This window comes from Epinephelus lanceolatus, chromosome 6 (assembly GCF_041903045.1).
Source record: "Epinephelus lanceolatus isolate andai-2023 chromosome 6, ASM4190304v1, whole genome shotgun sequence".
Lineage (NCBI taxonomy): Eukaryota > Metazoa > Chordata > Actinopteri > Perciformes > Serranidae > Epinephelus > Epinephelus lanceolatus.
Genome location: NC_135739.1, coordinates 3,383,131 through 3,407,667, shown reverse-complemented (window position 1 = coordinate 3,407,667; position 24,537 = coordinate 3,383,131). Strand labels below are relative to the sequence as shown.

The following is a 24,537-nucleotide window of genomic DNA, read 5'->3' as shown; positions in this document are numbered from 1 at the left end:
ATAAAAATAATGTGACGCTAAAAGTACCCAGTACCCTTTTCTAGTTTAATGTATGACCCAATTGAAATATTAACATGACTTTGTTACAGGGTCAAAATAACCGCATGTTAATGGGCTGAGTAATTTTATACAAATATCACTAAATCTGGGTCAAAATAACTCACTGTTTAGGTGTAATGGGTGGTTTTTGTACTAATGGGTACTACTGAGTAAATTTTTGCCAGCACTGGGGCATTGCCAGGTTGACCTAGTATTGGGTATCACCTTTGACCTGGGCCTGGTATTTTTTGTGTGCTTGAAAGGTCAGGTCTTTGGGTCAGCATCATATATAGCGGTACAGGAATGAGTCTTAAAAAAAACTAGAATTTAATTAGAATTTTTGCACACTCGGTTTCCTCACCTCATAATCAATGTTTTTTTTTTAATGGCTTTTTTCGTAGATGGCTGCCTGTGGTTAACACAGTCTTAAGAGACCTTCCTGTTTTGTTCTACAGCAAATATCATCCCACATTTCACCCTTTATCAACTTAAGATGTGCAAAGATGCAGGTGTACTAGATGATCGTCTGAGAAAGATAACTCCAGGTGATTCACATAAGCCTTGTGATGTGTTTCTTCCTGTGTGATTGTTAAAGAAAAGACCAACGTGGCAAGTGGCTAACAGCAAAACCAAAACCACTGGAGACCCAAAAAGATCATGGTGGGATTTTTTTTTCTCTAGTTTTCTGTTTCCTCAGTTAAGCAACATTTGCAGTTCTTTGAAATTCATTGCATTCCCCTGCATCACGTTTCCATTGTGCTACTCATCATTCAATATCTTCACACAAGAAAAATGGATTGTAAGTATAATACTACTATGTTAAACATGTTTTAAGAGAATGCTACAAAAATGTTGAGCTGACACAGATAGCACACACAGGAATTCTCCCACAGAAATTAAATACCTAAAAGCAACTTCCGTGTAAAGCAAAACCCTGATCTTTATGTTGATATTCATATTGCTGTTGGATTCCATTGTGTGGATGCAGGAAAGTGCCATTGCACTTCCTCTTCAATAGTCCGTTAGAAATCATTACATAGCCTAATGCAGGGGTGTCAAACACATGCCCCGTGGGCCAGAATCACCCTGCCAAAAGGCCCAGTCCAGCCCACTAGATGACTAAGAGGTGCCAGGTTTCAGGAGCAAGTTAAACAATGTGTTTCCTACTTCATGTAAAATTCTGATGCAGATGCTTTTCCACCCTGACCAGAATACAGCTCTCTATAACAATGACTACTTACTGTGATCATGTTTTAAGATATTGAACATTGTGCAAAATGTTGTTAATCAGCAGCTTGTATTTGTATCAGGAAATGTGTGGATTAATGCACATGCAATGACAGTGAGAAGTAGACTGACTGAATGTGGAAAATCTGAGACAAACTGTTGACGTTACACTTGTTTTTCTTGAGACGTCTCAGGCTGTTGATCTGTTTAGTAAAACGATAAACATCTACAAAATGTACTTGTAATTCTTTACACAAAAAAGGGAAAATATTGGAGCTGATGGTACTTATAGGTTATTCTGCAATGGTTTAATTGCTCCGGCCCATCAGAGGTTACATTGGGCTGAATGTGGCCCATGAACTAAAATGAGTTTGACACCCTGAGGTTTAAAGGGACAGTTCACCCCAAAATCACATATTTTTGCTATGCTATTGTTGCTCTATTGATCACCCTAAATTGATTTGGTGTTGCTGAGTGGTGAAGATATCAGGCATGACGATGTCTGCATTTTCTCTAATATAATGGGACCGAATGGCACTCCACTTGTGGTGCTCAAAGCGCCAGAAAAAATGAAACAAGAGAAACTAGCAATAGCCTCTCTTCTTTCAGCATTGGCAGTATAAAAACAAAATCAGGGAGTGCAGCAAAATGCCACCTACCTACTTTTGTTTATACAGAATGCGCCTTTTTCGGGGCAATGGGGGGCGTGAGCAAGTAACAAAACGTGTAGCTCAGCATGTGACGTAAACAGTGACGTGGGAGGGAAGCCGCGGCTGGTCAGTCCTTCGGTGATTCTCTCGTAAGTCGGCCCGTCCTTCACCGTCCCCGTCATCTGATGGTTAATGGCCTCTTTGTTTGCGAGGACAAGGAGGGCGCGCAATTCCTTGTCTCCCCAGTTGCTCATCTTTACAGTGTCTGTCAGGTTTGTGTTTCCCTCTTGCTACTAGCTGCTCGCTAATTCCTGCTATCAGCTGTTTCCTGTTTATCCACCGCCAGTGACTCACACGTGCGGCGTCATCAACAGCTCCTCCCACAAGTCTTTAACAGCCCCTCCTGTGGTGGAAGGCCACCTCAGTCTGTTTAAACTAAAAGGGTTCCTCCAATATGTCTACCCTACGAAGCGGAAAATTGGGCACCTCGGATCAACTCGCCAATCCGGCTCTGTGTGTGTAAACGCTCACAGCTTGCCGGCGGAAATTCTGGCAGTGTAAAAGGGGCTAATGTTTCTTTCCAGAAATCATGATATGCTCGTGACAGAGATCTAAGAGAAGTAAACATTAATGGTGTTCTCCTCGGCTGAGCTGTAAAGTGAACTAGCTCATGCTCGCCTCCTGATTCAGACTATCACAGGGCTGACACACAGAGACAGACAAATTCACACCCACATTCACACCTACGGACAATTTAGAGTCACCAATTAACCTGACGTGCATATGTGGGAGGAAGCCAGAACGCCCAGAGAAAACCCACGCTGTCACAGAAAGAACATGCACACTCTGCACAGAGGGGCCCCCCCACTCTAGGTTTAAACCAAAAACCCTCTTGATGTGAGGCAAAAATGCTGTGCAGACCAGCATGCTCACTTTCCTCTTTAAATCTCTCCTAAGAACATTATTAAAGGAGAAGTCTGGTATTTTGCACTTTGAGCATAATTTCTGGGTTGTTTATGATGAAACAGAGTGGTTGAGACCAAAATAGTGACAATTGCTAATTTTCGGAGAATATGGCTTTCCCTGGCTGGCTTAACACTGCTGCCTATGGCCATGTGTGAACCTGTCCAAAAACCACCCTGAACGTTCGTGTTCAAAGCCATGAATCTCACCGAGTGGTCAGTGGTGTTCGTTGATGTTCTGACATAACAATCGTAGCAAAATCAGTCACTCTTTTGGTCTTAACTACTCTATTTCATCATAAACAACCCAGAAATGGAGCTCAAAGTGCAAAATACCAGACTTCTCCTTTAATAAGTGCACTTCTCAGGGTTTGTGGCCTGAATTCACTTTTATCTGTAAAGTCAGTTATTTAAACCTTTATATATACACAACGGCTTCCTCTTAATCATTTATTTTAGTGATTATTTCAGTTATTATTTTACATTATTTCATTTTACTTCTTTTACTTTTCCTCATATGTAGGTCATCTTGTTCAGTGTTGTTGTTTAACTTTTAAATATAATATATAAATAAAGATTTATTATTATTATCACAATTATCATTATTATTATGACGCTGGGAGTTGCTCCATTGAGTTTGAGTTGCTCTCACGTGGTGTCAATGTCACGTGACAGTTACTGTTTATCACGTGACATTGTTTAGTATGAGCCGCGGTTTCGCAGAATCTCTGGGGTGAAGTCCAAAATGGCTCGAAACGAGGAGAAACAACAAGGGAAGCTGAACAGATTTTGGCTCCAGAAAGAGAGAGAAGGTAAGCAGCTAGCAGCCATGACATACTGTGATATTTAATTAATGTTTAATTAATATTTAGCCGATAAAAGCACCCTGCTGCACGTAGAGCTAGCTTAAACTGTTAGCTAGAGTGATGCTAAGTCAGCTATTAGATCAACGTTCACTCTTTCTGGTTGCAATGAAAGCAAGAGAATAATATAAGGTGGTAGATAAGGTAAGGTAAGATAAGGTAGCTGTTGTAAGTAATATTCAAAGCTTGTCATTCTTTCCTTACAGTCCTGCTTTTGTCTCCTTTAGCAATCATTCACCATGTCACTCACAGTACATGCTGAGCTCCTTCAGGCACCTACACTAATGCCTCCTTCATTATATCATTAACAGAGGGACGCCTCAAAGATGGACACCAACGGAGACCCAAGCTGGTAATGAAGGAGTAATATATTGTTACCAGTTTAACACTTCACCTCACTTGTTTCAGCTAATTCCTTTTTATTTGCAGTCAACTCTTAATTCCGCCTCCTCAGTGAAAAAATGGATCCCCAGCATCAAGAATGATATAGAGTATTATCTGCAGGTATGTAAATTGTTTCTTACAGTCTTGGCTGTACAGAGATCACATTGACTTCCTTGTCTGAAGTTGAATGATTTTTTTTCTCCTCCCAGCAATCCCAGTTGCCCCATTACCCAGAGAGGAAGATAGCTGAGTTCCAGCTGCACATCGAAGCTTTAGAAAGAGAGTACAAAAGCTTTATCGCCAAACTACGAGTTCTTGACCCCGCCTGCAAACACAAGCCCTGGACTCCTCGAGCGTACTGCAAGAGGAGAGCAGACACGCAGGACGCTCCAAGAATCGGTCAGTGTGTCAAAGGTTATGACTCATCTCTCACACACAGTAAAAGCACGTGTTCGTATAGCCAGCAGCGTCTTGAGATATATTTCAATCACCATCCTGGTTTGACTCTCAAAAAAACATTCTATAAAGCATGTTAGCTAAAATAAAGGTGAGGATTGTATATCAGGACAGCACATTGCAAGGCAGCTGGGACAGATCCATGTCCAGGTTTAACCAGATGTAACATGGTCAAATATCCCGTTAAGGACGTAGATAGAAATGGGAATAGTTAGGCAAAGTCCCTCCCCCTCTGATGGGCCGCCATGAGACATAATTTCAGAAAAAATACGTATGGTGGTAGGGCTGCAACTAACGATTATTGTTAACTAATCTGTTGATTATTTCTTAGTTTAGTTGACTAATCATTTTATCGAAAAATGTGTTAAAATGTTGAAAAATATCGGTCTGTCTCTCCCAAACCCAAAATTAAATCTAATGTCTTGTTTCGTACTCACACCAAAGGGTTTTAGTTCACCGTCATGGGAGAGTGTGTAAAGCTGCCAATATTTGAACATAAGAAGCTGCAATAAGAGTATTTTGGGGTACTTTATAGTACTTTTCTATAAAAAAATGACTGTGAAAAATGATTATTTTAATAGTTGATTAGTCATCATTGCAGCCCTATATGGTAGATAATGGTGAGAGACAAATAATTGTTAGATCCTGTTTGAATTGTGCCATGAATTACACACATGATGGTTGTCAATTTAAAACATATTTTTGCAAGACAAGGAAGTTGCAGTTTGTTGTAAAAATTCTGAATACGTAATTAAGACAGGCCTCTAGGAAGTGTGCCACACTATGAAGACCGTTATCTCAGTGGCCAGACAGTGGAATTATGTCCGTCACAAGATGTCATGTGCCCCAAAACACTTTTTCTAATAGACATTTGTGGCAAAAGCGACATCTGCAAATCAGTGGTTGCATCTTTTTGAGCATCACCACCGCCCCAAATGATTCATTTTACAATCAGAATTTGATCCATTTGGACTGATAACATTTGGAAAGGCTAGACGCGCCGCAGCATTGAATAATTTTATCCCCATTTAAGCTAATTAAGCACTACACATGAAGTAGCTCACTCAGCAGAAGTCTGTAGTGCACCTGCTCTGCTTTTTTTTTTTTTTTTTTTTTTAAGCTTCATGTGCCACAGAGCAACTTTTATAGGAACGGGCCCCCTCCTCCAATGCTGTATCCATTTCTCTTCATACATCCATGAATTACAAAGACTACACATGTTGCGTAGGTGACGTCACACCTTTCTTTCTTGCTGAAGCTATGGCGCCTGTGTGTTTTGTATCAGGATATACTCACACGGGCAACAGGTCTTGCTTGTTTTTTGCTGCCTGGCACATAAAAAGATCAGGAGTCGCTGGATAAAGCACAGCAGGTAAGATAACATTACATGTACAGTACAGGCCAAAAGTTTGGACACACCTTCTCATTCAATGCGTTTTCTTTATTTTCATGACTATTTACATTGTAGATTCTCACTGAAGGCATCAAAACTATGAATGAACACATGTGGAGTTATGTACTTAACAAAAAAAGGTGAAATAACTGAAAACATGTTTTATATTCTAGTTTCTTCAAAATAGCCACCCTTTGCTCTGATTACTGCTTTGCACACTCTTGGCATTCTCTCCATGAGCTTCAAGAGGTAGTCACCTGAAATGGTTTCCACTTCACAGGTGTGCCTTATGAGGGTTAATTAGTGGAATTTCTTGCTTTATCAATGGGGTTGGGACCATCAGTTGTGTTGTGCAGAAGTCAGGTTAATACACAGCCGACAGCCCTATTGGACAACTGTTAAAATTCATATTATGGCAAGAACCAATCAGCTAACTAAAGAAAAACGAGTGGCCATCATTACTTTAAGAAATGAAGGTCAGTCAGTCCGGAAAATTGCAAAAACTTTAAATGTGTCCCCAAGTGGAGTCGCAAAAACCATCAAGCGCTACAACGAAACTGGCACACATGAGGACCGACCCAGGAAAGGAAGACCAAGAGTCACCTCTGCTTCTGAGGATAAGTTCATCCCGAGTCACCAGCCTCAGAAATGGCAAGTTAACAGCAGCTCAGATCAGAGACCAGATGAATGCCACACAGAGTTCTAGCAGCAGACCCATCTCTAGAACAACTGTTAAGAGGAGACTGCGCCAATCAGGCCTTCATGGTCAAATAGCTGCTAGGAAACCACTGCTAAGGAGAGGCAAGAAGCAGAAGAGATTTGTTTGGGCCAAGAAACACAAGGAATGGACATTAGACCAGTGGAAATCTGTGCTTTGGTCTGATGAGTCCAAATTTGAGATCTTTGGTTCCAACCGCCGTGTCTTTGTGAGACGCAGAAAAGGTGAACGGATGGATTCCACATGCCTGGTTCCCACTGTGAAGCATGGAGGAGGAGGTGTGATGGTGTGGGGGTGTTTTGCTGGTGACACTGTTGGGGATTTATTCAAAATTGAAGGCACACTGAACCAGCATGGCTACCACAGCATCCTGCAGCGACATGCCATCCCATCCGGTTTGTGTTTAGTTGGACCATCATTTATTTTTCAACAGGACAATGACCCCAAACACACCTCCAGGCTGTGTAAGGGCTATTTGACCAAGAAGGAGAGTGATGGAGTGCTGCGGCAGATGACCTGGCCTCCACAGTCACCGGACCTGAACCCAATCGAGATGGTTTGGGGTGAGCTGGACCGCAGAGTGAAGGCAAAGGGGCCAACAAGTGCTAAACACCTCTGGGAACTCCTTCAAGACTGTTGGAAAACCATTTCAGGTGACTACCTCTTGAAGCTCATGGAGAGAATGCCAAGAGTGTGCAAAGCAGTAATCAGAGCAAAGGGTGGCTATTTTGAAGAAACTAGAATATAAAACATGTTTTCAGTTATTTCACCTTTTTTTGTTAAGTACATAACTCCACATGTGTTCATTCATAGTTTTGATGCCTTCAGTGAGAATCTACAATGTAAATAGTCATGAAAATAAAGAAAATGCATTGAATGAGAAGGTGTGTCCAAACTTTTGGCCTGTACTGTATGTGTGGAACATAGCTAAGTTACCTGGTTAGCTAGCTGATGGCGGTAACGTATATTGTGCGAGACGAGAAGTGTAGTTCACTGAGCGGTTTTACACGAAATTAAATGGTGCTATGACACATCTACAACAAACTGCGGCTTTCGTAACTGTTTCTAAGAATTAAGAACTAAGAATTGTTTGTTTTCGTTACCTTTGAATAAGATGTTTATATCAAGGCATGCAGAGCAAGTCCTCCTCCATGGAGCCTGCCACGTTGTTGATTGACACATCAAACACTGGCTTTAGATAGGACCTTCTGTGTTTTTGCGTAGGCCACCATAGTTCTCTTACACACTTGGCACACAGGAGGAGTGTGAGTGCTGCAACCTCAATGCTAGATGCCACTGAATCCCACACATGGACCTTTAAAAACTGCATATTTTTTTACATTATATACTGCTTCTATCTCAGATTTCTTTTTGAGTGAGCTATTCCTTCAGGGCACTAACATCGGACCATTCATGCCTCTGTATATCTTCACTTTCATTTACAGTTAAAAACCCACGGCCCTGTGAGCCACATGACGGCAGCAGTCAGTTGAGCGAAGGTGAGAGTGATTTGACCAGCAACAAAACCTCAGCCCCTGAGAGACAGGGAGCTCTCAGCCATTCAGAGACCAAGTTTCACACTCCTGTCCCCACCAACCCAATCTCAGAATCTTCAGAGGCAGTGTGTGCACACCAGGACCGGCCCCTCGCTTTTGACCAAACAAAGCTGGCGGTGGCGGCTGCTGCGTTCAGAGGGCCGTCAGTTCAACGAGGCTCCTCTCAAACACAGAGTCTAGTCAGGGTGCTGCAGTCCGGCCTGCCAAACCTTGTTAACGCTTCATTAAAGCAAACATTTTCAACCCACAGCACAGATGCACAGAACGATAACAATGCAACAGTGGGATCTGAACAGAAGAGTGTCGTTCAAGATCATAAGTCAGACTGTGAAGCAGCAGAAAGGATACATGGGAAATCATCCAGCACTGGGACAGAAGAAGAGAGGACAGGTCATGTCCTGGGACTAGATTGTTACTCTTCTTCTGATGAGGAGTGTGACACGTGATGCTGTTTGATCATGAAATGTAATGGTCCCTCTTTCTCTACATCTTAATTACAGTGAAGTGTTTTATGAAACCTGTTGATGCGCTATGTTCATTCAAAAGCTTCGTAAGTGGTGGCTTGTAGAGACAAAATATATTTTTATATTGTTTTCGAATGTCAGTATGAGCTAACTCTGTAGTTTTAGATAGGATATTTAATTTATTCTTTTAGACATGTGAATCACAGTTTCTCAATATGAAAATGGTATACAGAGGCTGAATATTGAAACTTTGCTCATAAGAGCTGCCGCATAAGGGAAAAGATACGCTTGCAAGACAGAAATGAGAAATGTCATTCATTTCAGGCTGAGATTCATTATAATTTTCTACTCTATTTTGTAATCAGTCATCACGACCACAACTACCTCCATTATGCAACAGAAAGAAGGGAGACTGTGAGAAACAGACGGTAATTGATAGAGATACTTGCTGACTCAGTGAAACATTTTAGTCTCCTTGTCTGGTTTTATTAACTGGAGCAGCAGCGGTACAGAAAACGACCTGGTTAGACCCTAAAACTCCACCCTCCCACTTAACCCACTCTTTTCTGCCGCTGCTGCTACTGCTGCTGCTGCGAGGACCGCTTTCAGCATGACACTTCTGGGAAACAGACACATCAGCCTGTAGAGTGCAGACACCCTGTGCATTTTATGGTTAAGCTTGACGTAGTTACCCTTTTAGTTAGAGCTCTGTATGCTAACTGCAAGGTGAGTTTCCCTTCGTCTCTGCGCGGCATGGGAAATGAAACTTTTGCAACAGTGGACAAAGCAGAGGCCTGAGAGCTTACTTTGCTGGTGCCACATCACGCAAAAAAACCAAAACTTTTAGGCAATATAAAAAATTGGTTTGGCTTCACAGTTGATGTAAGTCATAAGGAATCTGAAGTTTCACTGCTGCAGCAGCCTCCCCTGCACGGCTGCATAAGTTCCCATCTATGTGGTCGGAAAGGTGCCCACCAAAGCCCACTGACGGTGCTTATTAATATTCGTCGGCAGTTTTTCTTTATTAATCGACTGATAAGAACTGATGTCTTTGGAAACTGATGCAACCACAATAAAGGAGCAGCACCGGTTGCCTATATCCTGCGAAACAAACCCAGATGTGGCAGAGAGACCACAATGGTATTAAGTCATTGAGTGGGGAGGAAAGCAGTGTGTACATGTTCAGCTTTCCTGTAAGCGCATCTATGAGGTATCACTTGGGGTTAATTCTCACCCCTGTAAAGTATTGCTGTCTCTCACTACCAGCTTTTCTCAAGCAGGAAAGCCAGTGCAGAAACATGTCCTTTTCATGTGGCATGTTTCTTCCCCCCAAGAATACACCGTGTGCTACTGAAACTGCTGTCTCACTGTTTACTAACACACTGTGTCTCATAAAGACTGGCAGAATAATAATATACTTTAATAGTAATGCTCTTTTAAATGGGTTGAATATTAAAGATGACATTCAGAATCAGAGCATGGTTCAGATGTGAAGAAGTGCAGTGACATCACAGAGAAATCCCCATCAGTGTTAAAAAGTATGTTACCTGGGTCACAAAAACTTGTTGTGTTGCATAAGAATTGCTTGGCAGGTGACTGTGTTTGTGGTTGCTCAGTCCTTTCGTGGAATTTGTGAAAAGCTCTATTTCTGGTGATGACTTGATGGTGGTTAGTGAGGTTGCGGGTCAGCTGAAGCCTTGAGCTTCTGTTCCCGTCACACTAACGGTCCTCTGTGTGCTCTGTGCAAAGACAGCACCCAAACTGTGTCTTTAAGTTCAATAAAGTTCTGTAGTTTCAAGTACAAACCATGCACTAAGTACTTATTAATGCTGTGACATGTATAAGTTAATGAGAAGTGATGTGCACTTGTCTTCAGTCCATAGTTGGTGTGGGAGGGGTTTGTGGGTGGTGAGTGACAGCTGAAGCTTGTTTTTTTAAGACAGAGGTGCTCAGACAAAAGTACACACCTCTTTCATGCAGAGGCGACAGACACACACACACTTTGTCTTACAGCAGGACCTGCACCATGAGCTGTGATCAGAGCTATCCGTTCCCACAGGTGTTCCTCGTGGATGGAGGTGGAGGTCAGCAGCACTCTGCCCAGCCACCGGGTCTCATACCCTGCTGGTCCTTCCCGCCGGCCCAGGAGAGGGTGAGGAGCCGTGAGAAAAGTCGGGGCTGCATGGGAGTCAGCCCCAGTCTGGCTACGGTGGTGCTGTTGCTGTTCCTGCTGGTGTTTGCAGCCCTGGGGTTCCAAGCCTACCAGATTGAAAAAATGAAGGACAAGCTGAAGGACATGAAACCGGTAAGGGAGCACTGTGAAAATGGAGTGACAATAAGAAAACATAGAAGAGTGGTTTGAAATTTAGTAAGTGAGAGTGTGGAGATATATGATTTTGAGGCTGTGAAACTGACCGCAGTGTAGAAGGTCAAGAAATAGTGAATTGATGACTCTGTGCAAAGTACTGAAGTAATAATTGTGCAGTGGTTGCAAAGATATAATGCCAATAGGAATAGTGTTGTTTTGTGTAGAATATTGCTTCTTGTGTAGTTTGAATGGGGCAAGGCTACAAATTAAAAAAAAAGGTGTCACTTCTCCCACCTTTGCATGGAAAGGAGGTGACAGAAAGGCGTAAGGTGGGAGAGTGGAACACTGGGCTGGAAAGTTAACACTGCAAAGTTTAGCAATTGATTCAAGGGTTATTATACTTCACCTCTGCTCTGACATTTAAAAATGCAAACCAAGGACTTAATCGCACCATCTGTGGTCACTGGTCCGAAGAGACAGGATATCCTCTCTATAACTTGTGCTCTGAGAGTGCTTCGAGAAGAAAGCACAAGTGTCTGTGTGATGTGGTATTGAGATTTCTCTGTTTCTCTTTCGTCTCACTAAAGGAAAAATCCATAGCTATGATGAAACAACTTCAGGCACATAATGAGTTCAGTGCACCTGAGAAGCAAATTGGTAAATATAAACACCTCTCACCACACATAAATTACTCCCAGCAAGATGTTCCCAGTGAAGTCAAAGAAGAGGTGATGTGACTCTAATCTAACGGTTGTTGCAGGTCATAAACATGAGATGAAAAGAGAGGAGGAAGAAGACAGGACTGCAGCACATGTGATAGGTAATATAATATTAAAGATGCAACCTATACTCTGAATCTCTATCTTAACATCCAGCTGAAAGAGGTAACATCATTCCTCTTTTCTTGCAGGGCGCATTGAAAGTGAAACATTCCCAAAGACTTTGCGATGGAATTGGAAGACAGGTCAGGCGTTCGTATCTGGAGCAGTGGCTTACAGGCCTGAAGATGGTGCCCTGCAAGTAAACCAGACTGGACTCTACCACATTTACTCTCGAGTGGAGTTGCTCTTTAAGGGCTGCTCCCCCACATCCTCTTTCGATCACACTGTGTTTGTGAGGAGAGTGGGGCACACCTCACCCCTGACCCTGATGGTGGCCCACAGAGCAGGTTTCTGCTCTCAGCGGCTGGTACACTCCTGGACCACAGAGAGTTACCTCGGCTCTGCCCTGCAACTGCAGAAATCCGACAGAGTTTTTGTGAATGTATCTCACCCCACCCTTCTTAGTCACACACATTACGCCAACTTCTTTGGTCTCTACAAGATCTAAAGGCTTTGTGTCTTAGTGTAGAAATTTTACCCAATGAAAGAATGTAAACTGGTCAGAGTGTCTCTTAGTCTGACTCATCACTTTGATGGCTGAGATGAATGTGATTGCTGCACTGAACAGCATAATATGAAACAGTCTGCAGTGTTAAAACTCAGGGAAAATTTTGCACATTCTCTTTGTTGCCAGCTTTAAAATTAGTAGCGAAATTCTTAGAGGCAATCTCCACACATATGTATAAACAAATATTGTGCCTTTTATAAATGTTGAGAGAGTCAGTTAACACTACCACTAGTTTAGGTGTAGCAGTTTTAAAATATTTATTTTAGTGTTGATCTGACATGTATGATGTCTAAATGTGTAAGAACGTGTTATGTAATGGTTGTTGGAAGTAAATAAAGATAATTTAAGCAGTTTTATTTGGTGAAACAGAGTATTGCTCATGTAATACACCCACACGAGTTTTGTTCATGACCACTGGAAAGTATTTAGATAAAGACACCAACTCAAATGTGGTTTTGCTCCTGATGATGAACTTGATTTCCATATATTCCACTGAGGTGCAGCAGAAGTCTAGCTTGGTGTTTTGAAAGATACAGTTAAACTCTCCAAAGCAGTAGCTATGTCATGTAGGTATACAAAAAACAATCTGGGTATTTAAAAGCTGAAAATTAAGCTTACAGATGACAGTGCAGTGCACTTGCATCGTTGCAGTTTTTCTCTCGCAGCTTTAACACCCTCATTGCGCTGTGTATAGTACACCACAAACATTCATGTTCGTGCAGTGTGTGTGAAAAGATGTGCAGGCTGGGCACAGATGTGGAGACAAGACAGGGGCAGGTTTGACGTGTGTTTCCTTCCTGTGTGAACTTCATGAGGGTCCTGCTTGTGCGCACATTGATTTTTGTGAAAGAGTTCATGCTTCCTTTAATCCACTTGGCTTCCTTCTAAACTGTAAGTTCATTTCTGTCTGCAGACCCGGAGTGTCTGGTAACAAGAGCAGAATAATTCTTTTTAACACGGACAAAGTTACATGTTTCAGTCATTTCAGCCTAAACCACAAGTTCCCCACTGAATTTCAGTGGTTACTGTTCAACAGAAACAAAAAAAGACCCCCTGTGTTCTCTTTCCCATCAGCATGTTACTACAGCAAGTTGATTCATGAGTGATATCGGGTAAAGGTGACCTGTGTTCATGCCTAGAACACATTTCAAGAGGGAAAAAAGCAACATTTCACAAAACATATCAACGGTTAATCTGTTATGTGAAGCTTTACTCAGTTATCGTGACACCTTTTTCAGTAGAACCACAGATTTGAGAGTGTTCAGGGTTTTACTCAGCAACTTTAATAAGATAACTCAGTCTGAACACTTTGTGTGCAATCAACGGACTTGTGGTTGCATCTTGTTCCGATCACTTTTCACTCATCACGATACAGGCTGTTTAAAGTGAGACCCTGCAAGAGATCTTTCTTTTGACTCAAAATTTATCACCTCACTTAAAAAGGGGGCTGTAAAAACTTGTTTTGTATCTGTTTCCATTTCAGTCAGCCTGAAACAGCACCCTGTCAAGCGTGTTGGAATCAGACGAGGCGGCATGGCAATCCTCTTATATCGATTTTGATAATAATGGTCATTTTTGTATGCTGTGCCAGGATGAAATGTGCAGTGTTCCATGTGAGTAACACTCATTATTCATGGACATTTCAATTTAGCAGTTTGATGATTTCTTTTTTTTCACCCTTCCTCTTAATTAGAATACAGTAATTTATGTTTTTCTATGATCCCACCTGTGCACGCTGTAAGTTTCTATAGCGTATGTCCATTTGAAACTGAAGTGAAGCCAGTGGATAAAGACGTAAATAAGCACTTAACTTACGCAGACCGTTTGAAGGCCAGACCAAATGTTGCAAGGCAGGTTGTTTACTGCAGAAGTTAAAAACCACACAGCGAGATAAAGTTAAGATAGCATGATTAGAGGGAACTGTTTGGTTACTTCACAAGATATGCACTGAAGCTTCATAAACCACTAAATGGAAGGTGAAATATCCGGTTAAGCAATCACTTCAGCGTCTAAATGTGACATATAAATGTTTCGCTCGCTGCAGCTCCAAAGCTTATGTGACATTTGCACAAAAGTTAAAGCCACGATTCATAATAGAGAAGCTCATGTTTGCTACAGGTGTAAACTTGGAGTTGAAACACTGGTTTAGAGGGTGTGAGGGGGCATTTTTTCAGGTCTATCTTAAAGCAATACTGACATATGTACATTCAAAGGGTTACTGGTTGCTGTAGTTGTTTCTCATGTCCCTATACTGGCCGTGAAGTGATCCCTTACTAATAGAAATCCAATGGAAGAGTTTGAGGTTGTTTTTCTGTGACAAATAAAATTCAAACAAATCTAATATGATATAATAAAGAGGGATTTGTATTTCTGAAAACAAACTTTCTAAGATATGCACTCGTACTAACAGCAGTTGAACTAGAATGTATTCTACTTCTTACATTGGAATTTTGCTATTAAATTGGACTTTTGAACCCGTCATTTAAAGTTAAAATTTTGCTTCAAAACTGAGGTATTTCCTGTATATATCTCGCTTCATTTTTTAGATATTATTTGTGTAATGTGTAACGTTGAAGAAGCCAGCTCTTGCGCTTCATCAGGACTGTGTGGGCATGGATTCATCAGATATGACAATGGCCAGACAACCCACCAACTGTCATCAAACTCTGACTCAAATCCATCACCATTTTCCAACCAAACTCAACCCACTTGAAACCAACAAGAACACATCAAAGACAAAAAACAAAAAAACAGAAATACAGAATAATCTGGAATTAGCAAAAAAGAAAGAGATCTAACTGTGGTAGAAAATAATATGTTAACAGTTCCAATACTTGTAATAAGAAGGTGATTTAGAAAATATGAGCCTTTAAAGGAATCTCAGCACTACATCATATACAGTGATATTTTGGACAATGGTGTACTGTCATGGTAATCATCAGTGCTATATCGTTGGCAACTGGACTTGCTTGTGTTTCTTGAAGACGTTCCAAGAAGCTTCTTCAGTTCTACATGACTGGTACAGAGTTGCAGGCTTTAAACCCTGTGTGGGTCTGAACCCTTGCAGAGTCGTAGGGGTCACATGTGAGCTCTTAGTTTCAGAGTCGTTAAGGTGAGGTTGCGGATGAGAGGCGAAACGTCTTCAAGAAACGCAAGCAAGTCCAGCTGCCTACGATATAGCACTTACGAATGGCGTACTTCCAACGCGAAGACGCTTTTTCTGTTTCAATATAACAATGGCCCTGCACACAGTGCTGGGTCCATAAAGAATTGTGTTTCCAAGTTTGGTGTGGGACTGGCAGGTGCAGCGCCCTGACCTCAACGCAGACTTAGAGCCTGTTCACACGGGGCTATTAACATGAACCCTGTGATCGGATCACAAGTGCACAGCTCAAAGTCTGTTCACACCTGGGCTTAGAATGCGTCTCCACATGCACCTCCAGTCACCGCTTGTGATCGAAACTCAATTCCCCGTCCTACATGCAGATAAACTTGTATATAATTGTCATTTGCATAGACCAAATGTATGTTTTTTACCTGCAGCAGATTTGTGGTGCTATACACTCACTGGTGAGAATCCGCCCACACACATATAGTGACTGCTGGTACGTACTGGTTATTAACAGGTTTAACAACAGAGTCAAGCCTTGGAGGCGTCGGTGTGAGTCTGCTGGGGTTGTTTAACACCTGCTGCTGTGTAAGCTCATGGTAACCGGTCAGACGTTAAACTGATTTTTCCCCAGGAAAAGAGCAGCTTCAGTGCAGCGTCTACTGGCAGGAGTTGATAGGCAAGAATGTCAGCTGAGTGGCGACCCCTCCATGTGGCCCAGGACATATGAGCACACACACTGCTGAAAGATTGTGGCCATTTGTGGCCCAGGCCACCTCAGATGCAGTCTAAGCCAGTGGTTTCCAACTGGTGGTGGGTCACGGGTCCACAAACGTGTCAAGTTTGTAAAGAAAAAAAACACACACTGTACATTTAAGTACAGTGAATTTCCAGCACAGAGTTTTTATCTGAAGTGACATATCAGCTACAGCTACTTGACAGAGACAGTAAACTAGCTTGACGACATGGCCAAACGCAAGTATGATGCTGAATGTACTGAACAGTGTGGACCTTGAGCTAATGCCTGAGGAGAAATCTGGACACCATGGCTAGACCAGTTGGGAACCACAGGATGTCAGGATGCATTGAGGACGCATTTGATGCACTGCCTCCTGTACTTTAAGCTGTCCACTTGTGATCTGATAACCCATGATGCATCTTAATACCAGGTGTAAACAGTGTCATAGAGGCAGAACTTATAAACCTCTAAACATCAGTGGTTGACCTCACTAATGTTCATGTGGCTGAACAGGAGCAAACCTCTGCACACAGGTTCAAACACCTGATGGGCAAACTAAAATCCAGAGGAGTGGAGGCAAATCAATGCACATAGTCTTAGCGTGACCTATAAACATTCATATGGATTTAATCTACAGATGTCCACATATTTAAATATGCAAGAGCCCCCTGCACATCGACAAGCTGCAGATGATGCAGTATGACCCATGTTCAGCCACGGTGATGAGATAAAGCCGGGTACCAGCTGCACCTTGTCTTTAGCTCCATCTATCAAATATTTTATGAACTGCATTTGATGTGACTGAAGCAGCAAGACATAAAGACAGACAACGAGAAATAAAACTTCTTATCTGAAATATGAATTATTCCTGGGCACTGCGCTGATGTTCTGCTATAACTACCAATGTCTTGCTTCATTATTACAAGAAAAATTTTGTTCTTTTTGTTCTCTATCATGAATGTGGACAGGTTTACTTAAACTTCCAGATCTCTCACTCTACCCTTCTTTTATTTAGTCTTCAAACACTAAAAGATACGTCTGGTGTTTAAACCTATATTTCATTGCTTGTACATGATTAAAACAAACGTTAAACTCGATGGCACCACATGCCGTAAAATATCAGTGTTGACAAAGCTCAATAAGTCCTTGTCATGTATGTTGTGAGATGTAAGGACCCATCAATTTAAGACAAACTTTAACACAAAACTTTAACTAAATCCTCCAAATAAATGTAAAAAATCTTTTTTTTTTACATGTCATTATTTACTTATTATTATTATTTACATTATTTATTTTTATTTTTACATTTGCAGGTGTTTTTTTCTTTTTTCTTGAGTAAAGCAAGCAAAACTTAATTCATATAACACATTTCATTCCAGGTAGAAGCACAGTGCGAGGTAGAAGTTGCAGGCACAAAACAAAGCCAGTAACAATCCACTGAAACTATAAAATGAAACCTCATGAAATAATTAAGATGAAGAATAAACCAATAAAAAATACAAAGACGTGACGCAGAACTGACAAAAAAATGTTGAAATTAAATTAAATAATAATACTAAAACTAGACCATTAAAAGAGAATAATACATATGAATTAAAAGAAATAAAAGAACTAAAATAAGATTAATAGACCAATAAAAGGTGATAATAAGATAAAATAATAGATAAACCAATAAACCAGTAAAAATAAAAGCACACCTAAGGAAAATTAAATGAAATTAAAAAGAGTTAACCTGGCTTATTAAATGCACAGCTAAAAACAAAAATGTCTTCAACTAAATTTTAAAAAATGAAAATTCCAATTTAAATTCAGACCTTTACTTTACTATGGCTCCCGTCACTATTGCTATCAAAACACTGTGGCAGACTGTCATGCAGCTTAAAGGAGCAGTGTGTGGGATTTAGTGGCATCTGGTGGTGAGTGTTGCAGATTGCAACCAGCTGCGAGTTCTCTGATGTGCCAAGCGTGAACTCTCGGTGGATTTCTCCAGTGGTCTTTGTTCAGGAGTTTGTTTTACCTGGACCTGAATTATCCACAGAGGTCTCCTCCTCTCTAAAACAACCATGTTATCTGGTACAAATCGGGCCAAAGTCACACGCATCACTAATGCCACTGCCAGGATAATTGGTCTCCCCACACCCAACCTCACTGAGTTAAACATCAGGGCTATTGCACGCATTGCTACCTCAATAGAACAAGACATCATGCGCCCACTTCATTACCACCTCGTCTCATTGCCCTCTGGGCGCAGGTACGGAGCACTGAGGTGTAGAAGGGCTCACTTTGGGAAGAGCCAGCCATAATAGGCCTCGCTGAACAGGCCCGAGTGTACGCTCCTGTCTGTGTCTCCGACCGTGTGCTGTTGTACAGTATATATGATGCTGTCCATGTTGTTACTGTGTGCTGTGTGTTTGCTGTTGTCTGATAAGATACAGCGTTGTTTTTCCAAAGCTGTTCGACTCGTCACAAAGGGGCTGTCAACTACAGTGGCCGAAAGGAAAGCACAAATTGTCCTATCTCCAGCCAGTGTTTGGTTTGTCTGTTTTGGGCTACTGTAGAAACGTGGCAGTACAACATGGTGGACTCCATGGACGAGGACCTGCTCGATATGTAGATATAAACAGCTCATTCTAAGGTAATGAAAACACAACAATTCTTATTTTCAGGTGATTATACTGTAGAGAAAAGATACCTGTTATGATTTCAATCTCAGTTTTATTTATAAAGCCCAATATCACAAATCACAATTTGCCCCAGAGGCTTTACAACATATGACATCCCTCTGTCCTTGGACCCTCACAGCGAATAAGGAAAAACTCCCCCCCAAAAAAACTTTACCAGCGAAAAATGGTAAAAATATTATATTGCATTTCTTCCAATACATCCTCCTAAATCCTAAGTCTTATTTTTGATTGTTTTACAAACTTCCTTTTATTGATTGTATCAAACTTTTGCCATGCAGTTTATCTTTACGCCACCAGAGGGCGCCAACGTGTCATCTATGTTATTAATAACACACCTCAGGCTCCTGTCACCTACCTGAGTTTGTAAGGGACCTAAATTTGAACTCAGGCTCTTCAGCTAAAGCAGGTTTCAAACTCAGGTCCCATTCGGAGCTCTTATTAAGATGAAGAGCCTCACATATGAACTCAGTACGTTTTATTGCCCCACTTATTGGTTACTATCCTGTAGCAGAAGCTGTTGGGAAATGTCTTACCCAGCTGGCAAGCAGCTACATCATCTGAAGATGACAAGTGTGATCATGAAAAACTCACTACTGTGTTGGAGTTAATGAACAACAGCCACACAAGACTTTAAAAGACGGTTTCACTGTTTCTACTTTAAGCCCTCTTAGGTTATATATTTAGAAGAGTTAAACTACTGAATTTCAACAAATATTAAACATATGTAATAACATTCTGAAAACCTCATCAAGGTAAGATTAACATTAATGTTGTAATTTTAAAGGTTCTGTTATGACTTTGAGTAAAGCCTGTGTGTAGTGTCAGCCCGGCGTCTGAAGGGGTTATGATGGTGTTCTAATTGTTAAAGTTACAAAGCTATCAATAACTAACCTAACCCTAAAGTGAAGAGGACAGTGAGGGAGACGTCAAGTAGTGTGTACATGTCCACAGTCAATATTAAAACAGCATGTAGTATATACACTCTTCAGCCACTTTATTAGGTACATATTTTCAACTGCTTGTTAATGCAAATAGCTAATCAGCCAATCAGGTGGCAGCAGCTCAATACATGTAGACATGGTGAAGACGAGCTGCTGAAGTTCAAACGCAGCATCAGAATGATGAAGAAAGGTGATTGAAGTGACTTTGAACGTGGCATGGTTGTTGGTGCCAGACGGGCTGCTCTGAGTATTTACTGGGATTTTCAGCACAACCATCTCTAGGGTTTACAGAGGATGGTCCCAAAAAGAGCAAATATCCAGTGAGCCAAAATGCCTTGTTGATGCCAGAGGTCAGAGGAGAATGGCCAGACTGGTTCAAGATGATAGAAAGGCAACAGGAAGTCAAATAAGCACTGGTTCCAACCAAGGTGTGCAGAAGAGCATCTCTGAAGCAACAACACCTTGTCCAACCTTGAAGCAGATGGGCTACAGCAGCAGAAGACCACACCAGGTGCCACTCCTGTCAGCTAACAACAGGAAACTGAGGCTACAATTCACCAAAACTGGACAATAGAAGATTGGAAAAACCACATTCAGATGGAAGCATGGATCCATCCTGCCTTGTATCAACGCTTCAGGCTGCTGCTGCTGGTGGTGTAATGGTGTGGGGGAGATTTTCTTAGTACCAACTGAGCATGGTTTAAACACTACAGCCTACCTGAGTATTGTTGCTGAGCGTGTCCATCCCTTTATGACCACAGTGTACCCATCTTCTGATGGCTACTTCCAGCAGGATAACGCACCATGTCACAAAGCTCACATCATCTCAAACATGACAATGAGTTCACTGTACTCCAATGGCCTCCACAGTCACCAGATCTCAGTCCAATAGAGCACCTTTGGGATGTGCTGGAACGGGAGATTCTCATCGTGGATCAACTGTGTGATGTCATCATGTCAATACGGACCAACATCTCTGAGGAATGTTTCCAGCACCTTGTTGAATCTATGCCATGAAAAATTAAGGCATTTCTGAGGGCAAAGGGGGTCCAATCCGGTACTAGCAAGGTGTACCTAATAAAGTGGCCGATGAGTGTATACATTTATAAAATAAAAAACGTCTGCAGTGTTTTTAGTACATGAAATAAGATAACATGCTAAACACATGTAGTTTAATGTTTGCACATGATATATTTTAGCCGATTAATGACACAAATACCTTCTGTCAAAATATTCAATGTAAAATTATTTTTTCTCTTGTTTTGTGAGCTTTTTTATCTGAGATTGTTGAAGCTACAAGTATTAGGCAACCTGCATGATGTTACTTTGACTAGTCTAACTGGTTTTTGCATCATGACTCCTTTAAGAAATTTCTCAAAGTAACTGGTTATGTTTTTAGTAATAACCATGTGACAATGCTGCCAAAATTGTGAAATGCGTAGATTTCACGCATGTTCGGGACATGGGGGTGTATAGAATACCTAGGAAGCACTGTCTATGTTTGGTTACACAAGTTTGGGTGGCACATCCTGTTATATATTTAGAAAAAGCTGAATTAGTATTACCATGACATTGTTCCTCTTTCACAACCCCGAAGTGTCTTTTATTTCACAACCCTGCTGATGTAACAATAATTGCATTTTTGATCACCACTCCACAATTTATTATTCACTATGTAGATTTGTTCACTGTAGAGTCTGAAGTCTACGGTGAGTTTAATGATACCCTTTATAATTGAATAAAACTATCCCATGCTGCAAAAAGTGAACAAGGAATGGTCACCAACCAAGTGCCATCAAGCATTGTGCATTACCTCATACTGCTTTTTGACATACTATGTTGTATTATGAAAAGACATGGAGAAAATGCAACACTGCACAGCAGAGTCCCTTCAAAATGGTAAAAAATTAAACCAAATAAATTAGTTACAAGCAGTAAAATCATCTCATTTTTAAACTTTGGTCAATTTTGGTGTGAGATCTTTTAGTTTTAGTAACACTGGCGTTTTCATTTTCATGACTACTAGTCCATAGCCTTTGGTAGCTTTGTCACCTTCTACCTATGCCAGTCCTCAATGCCTACGTGCAGTTTCACATAGATTGACCACGTCAGTGAGTAGAAAAACGTGGGACAGACAGAATGACTGACTGACAGAATGACACACTGACAGTTTCCGTGATTATGTACAGCATACCATACCATGACTTAGTCATACCAAACATTAGAAAACAACACCAACATTGGTCCACAGGGGGAGCCACAGCGATCGGTCACATTTTAACCATTTCAAAGCATTTTTCTGTTGTTATAGCACCACCCAGTTGCCAATTAGAGTTAAATTTCTCCAGTCACCTTGAGGCGTCCTGATCTACATATCTACCAAGTTTAGTAAAAATCCATATGGCGGTTAGGCCTAGATAAGAAATGAGCTCTCTAGCGCCCCCATTTTGTTTGATGGGGTCAATAATGGAGGGGTCCCCTCAGATTATGTGTGGTCATATGCCTACAAAGTTGCGTGGTGATGGGTGAAACCCTTGAGATGTTATACACCTTTATGTGATGAGCCACGCCCTCCGCAATATTCATTGCCTTATAGAAGCTCAGTTTTAGTAAGTTTTCCAACTTTTGCCAAGAGGGAACTTTAGATATTGGTCCCTAGATTATGTTCACCCAGTTTCATGCAGATCGCTCAAACTTCCTAGGAAGAGATCCATTTGAAGTGTTTTTCAAAAAATTCAAAATGGCGGAAAATCTATATATAAGTGGAAGTTATGGGTTCTTGAGGCAAATGTGTTCCTCATGAGGAGAGGCATCTCTGTGCAAAGTTTCATGTCTCTACGACATACGGGGCATGAGATATGCCCATTCAAAGTTTGACATTTCAATGGGTTGCTATAGCGCCCCCCTTTGGCCAATTGATGTAATATTGCTTCATTGGCATCCTCCCATGACCCTCTACCACTGTGCCAAATTTCACATGGATTGACCAAGTCAGTGAGGAGAAAAACGTGGAACACACACACACACACACACACACAGGGTTTTCGTCATTATATAGTAAGATACGTCTTTGTTATCACTATAAACACAGTTATGGAAATGACTGTTGTGGACATGACATTTTTTTTTAAAATCTAATCATATGTTGGCTTGCTAATGTTGTCTTTCAGCGCAAATATACACAAAATAATCTACACAATATAAAATGTTGTTTTTCTTATTATTCGTACATTTAAAGAACAAGGGAAATAAAGCAACAGCTACATATTAAAGAACACTTTTTATATATTAAAAATAATGACTGATTTGTCATTTTGTGTGCTCCTTTTATTGACAAGTTAGTGTGACAAAAACCTTGTTTTCTGACAGGGACACAAAAGCCGTGATGACTAAAGAATCACTTAGGTTTGTGCTGAACGTCAGATTTTATAATCTAGCTTTCCTCCAGATCTTGGTATGATTACATTTGTCATACAGTTGTTACCCTTTTGTTTCTTAGTTAAAGCAAATCACTATAACAAAGACTTAATAGTCAACAATAAACAGAAACTAAACAAAATACAACAGAGCTGTGTTTCATTCTCCAAGAAACGCTAGTTTTTAGAGTTGTTTCCCTGCAATGGTTTTGTAATTAATTTGCTAACCTCTGGAATAAGCTAACATTAACTGACCTTTCACTAAGCCCCGCCCCTTCGTGATGGTCCAACAAGCTGTCAGAGTAATCATGAAGCCCACACTGTAACTAACTGAACTCCCTGAAGAAGTATTAGAATATTTTTTGAAAGGGGCGTGAGGGGGGGAGGAGGGGTCTACAGTGTGTGTTTGAAGGATGTATCCAGGATGTCAAACTGACTCAGCAGCAACAACAGGTTAAAAAGACAAAGACAGTTAGAAGCTAAAGCCAAACTATAGGCTACAGATCACAGTGTAAAAGTGAACCACCACATCACTGCTGATCGCCACACAAGACAATGAATATCAAGGGAAACTGTGCTGATATTGAACCAGCTGTGTGGCATCGCAGTGTGTGCAGATGAACAGTGTTTGGCTTTGCTTTTGCTGCCAGCACCCAGATCTCCGCTGCCGGATGGACGGGAATCTCCGGGGGAAGTCAAACAACATTCATCTGCGCACAATGCAACCACACACAGCTGGTTGAATATGAGCAAAGTTTCCCTGCTTCCCTTCACTGGTTCCTGTACAGCAGGGTCGGTCTTTTTTTAGAATCATTCAAAAGCAAAAGCAGCATGTGTATACATTCAGTAGGCTATGTCTTCAGTAGCTAGCTAGCTAACCCTACACTTTACAGGGTTTGATTTTGGTTTTGGAACAGGGAAGAAACGTATATCTTTTTCCAACCTCTCTAGGTAACGAGTATCATTAATACACGACGTGCCCCAGGCACAACATTTAGCTCCAAATCCACAAAACCAGCCTGGAAATGAAGGAAATCTGAAACGAGTGTGTCAGAGTCAATGGAGCACAGTGTTGGTGTTGTCGGACCCTGGTCTGAGCCGGCCTGATGCTATGTTATAATTGGCCAGTCTGTGTCCGGGGGCGGGACTTAGCGAAGGGTCAGTTGGCTTTAGCTGATTTAAATTACTTTAACTGCTCTCATACTCTACTTTGGCTGCTAAGTGGAAACTGGATAGAAA

General features: G+C 41.2%; 2 protein-coding genes across 2 annotated transcripts; both read left to right on the top strand.

Annotated features, from left to right (window-relative positions):
* The first annotated feature begins 3,557 nt into the window (after nt 1-3,557).
* Nucleotides 3,558-10,900, top strand: LOC117253397 (uncharacterized). The gene is made up of 6 exons (XM_033620814.2): nt 3,558-3,690; nt 4,053-4,093; nt 4,171-4,245; nt 4,335-4,524; nt 8,138-8,713; nt 10,772-10,900. Exons 1-5 carry the CDS (start codon nt 3,624-3,626, stop codon nt 8,692-8,694), a joined length of 930 nt encoding a protein of 309 aa, XP_033476705.1. The 5' UTR covers nt 3,558-3,623; the 3' UTR covers nt 8,695-8,713; nt 10,772-10,900.
* Nucleotides 9,322-12,761, top strand: faslg (Fas ligand (TNF superfamily, member 6)). Its single transcript, XM_033620815.2, has 4 exons — nt 9,322-11,017; nt 11,608-11,677; nt 11,781-11,840; nt 11,931-12,761. The coding sequence occupies exons 1-4, from the start codon at nt 10,739-10,741 to the stop codon at nt 12,347-12,349; spliced, it is 828 nt and encodes a 275-aa protein (XP_033476706.1). The 5' UTR covers nt 9,322-10,738; the 3' UTR covers nt 12,350-12,761.
* Nucleotides 12,762-24,537: the final 11,776 nt, after the last annotated feature.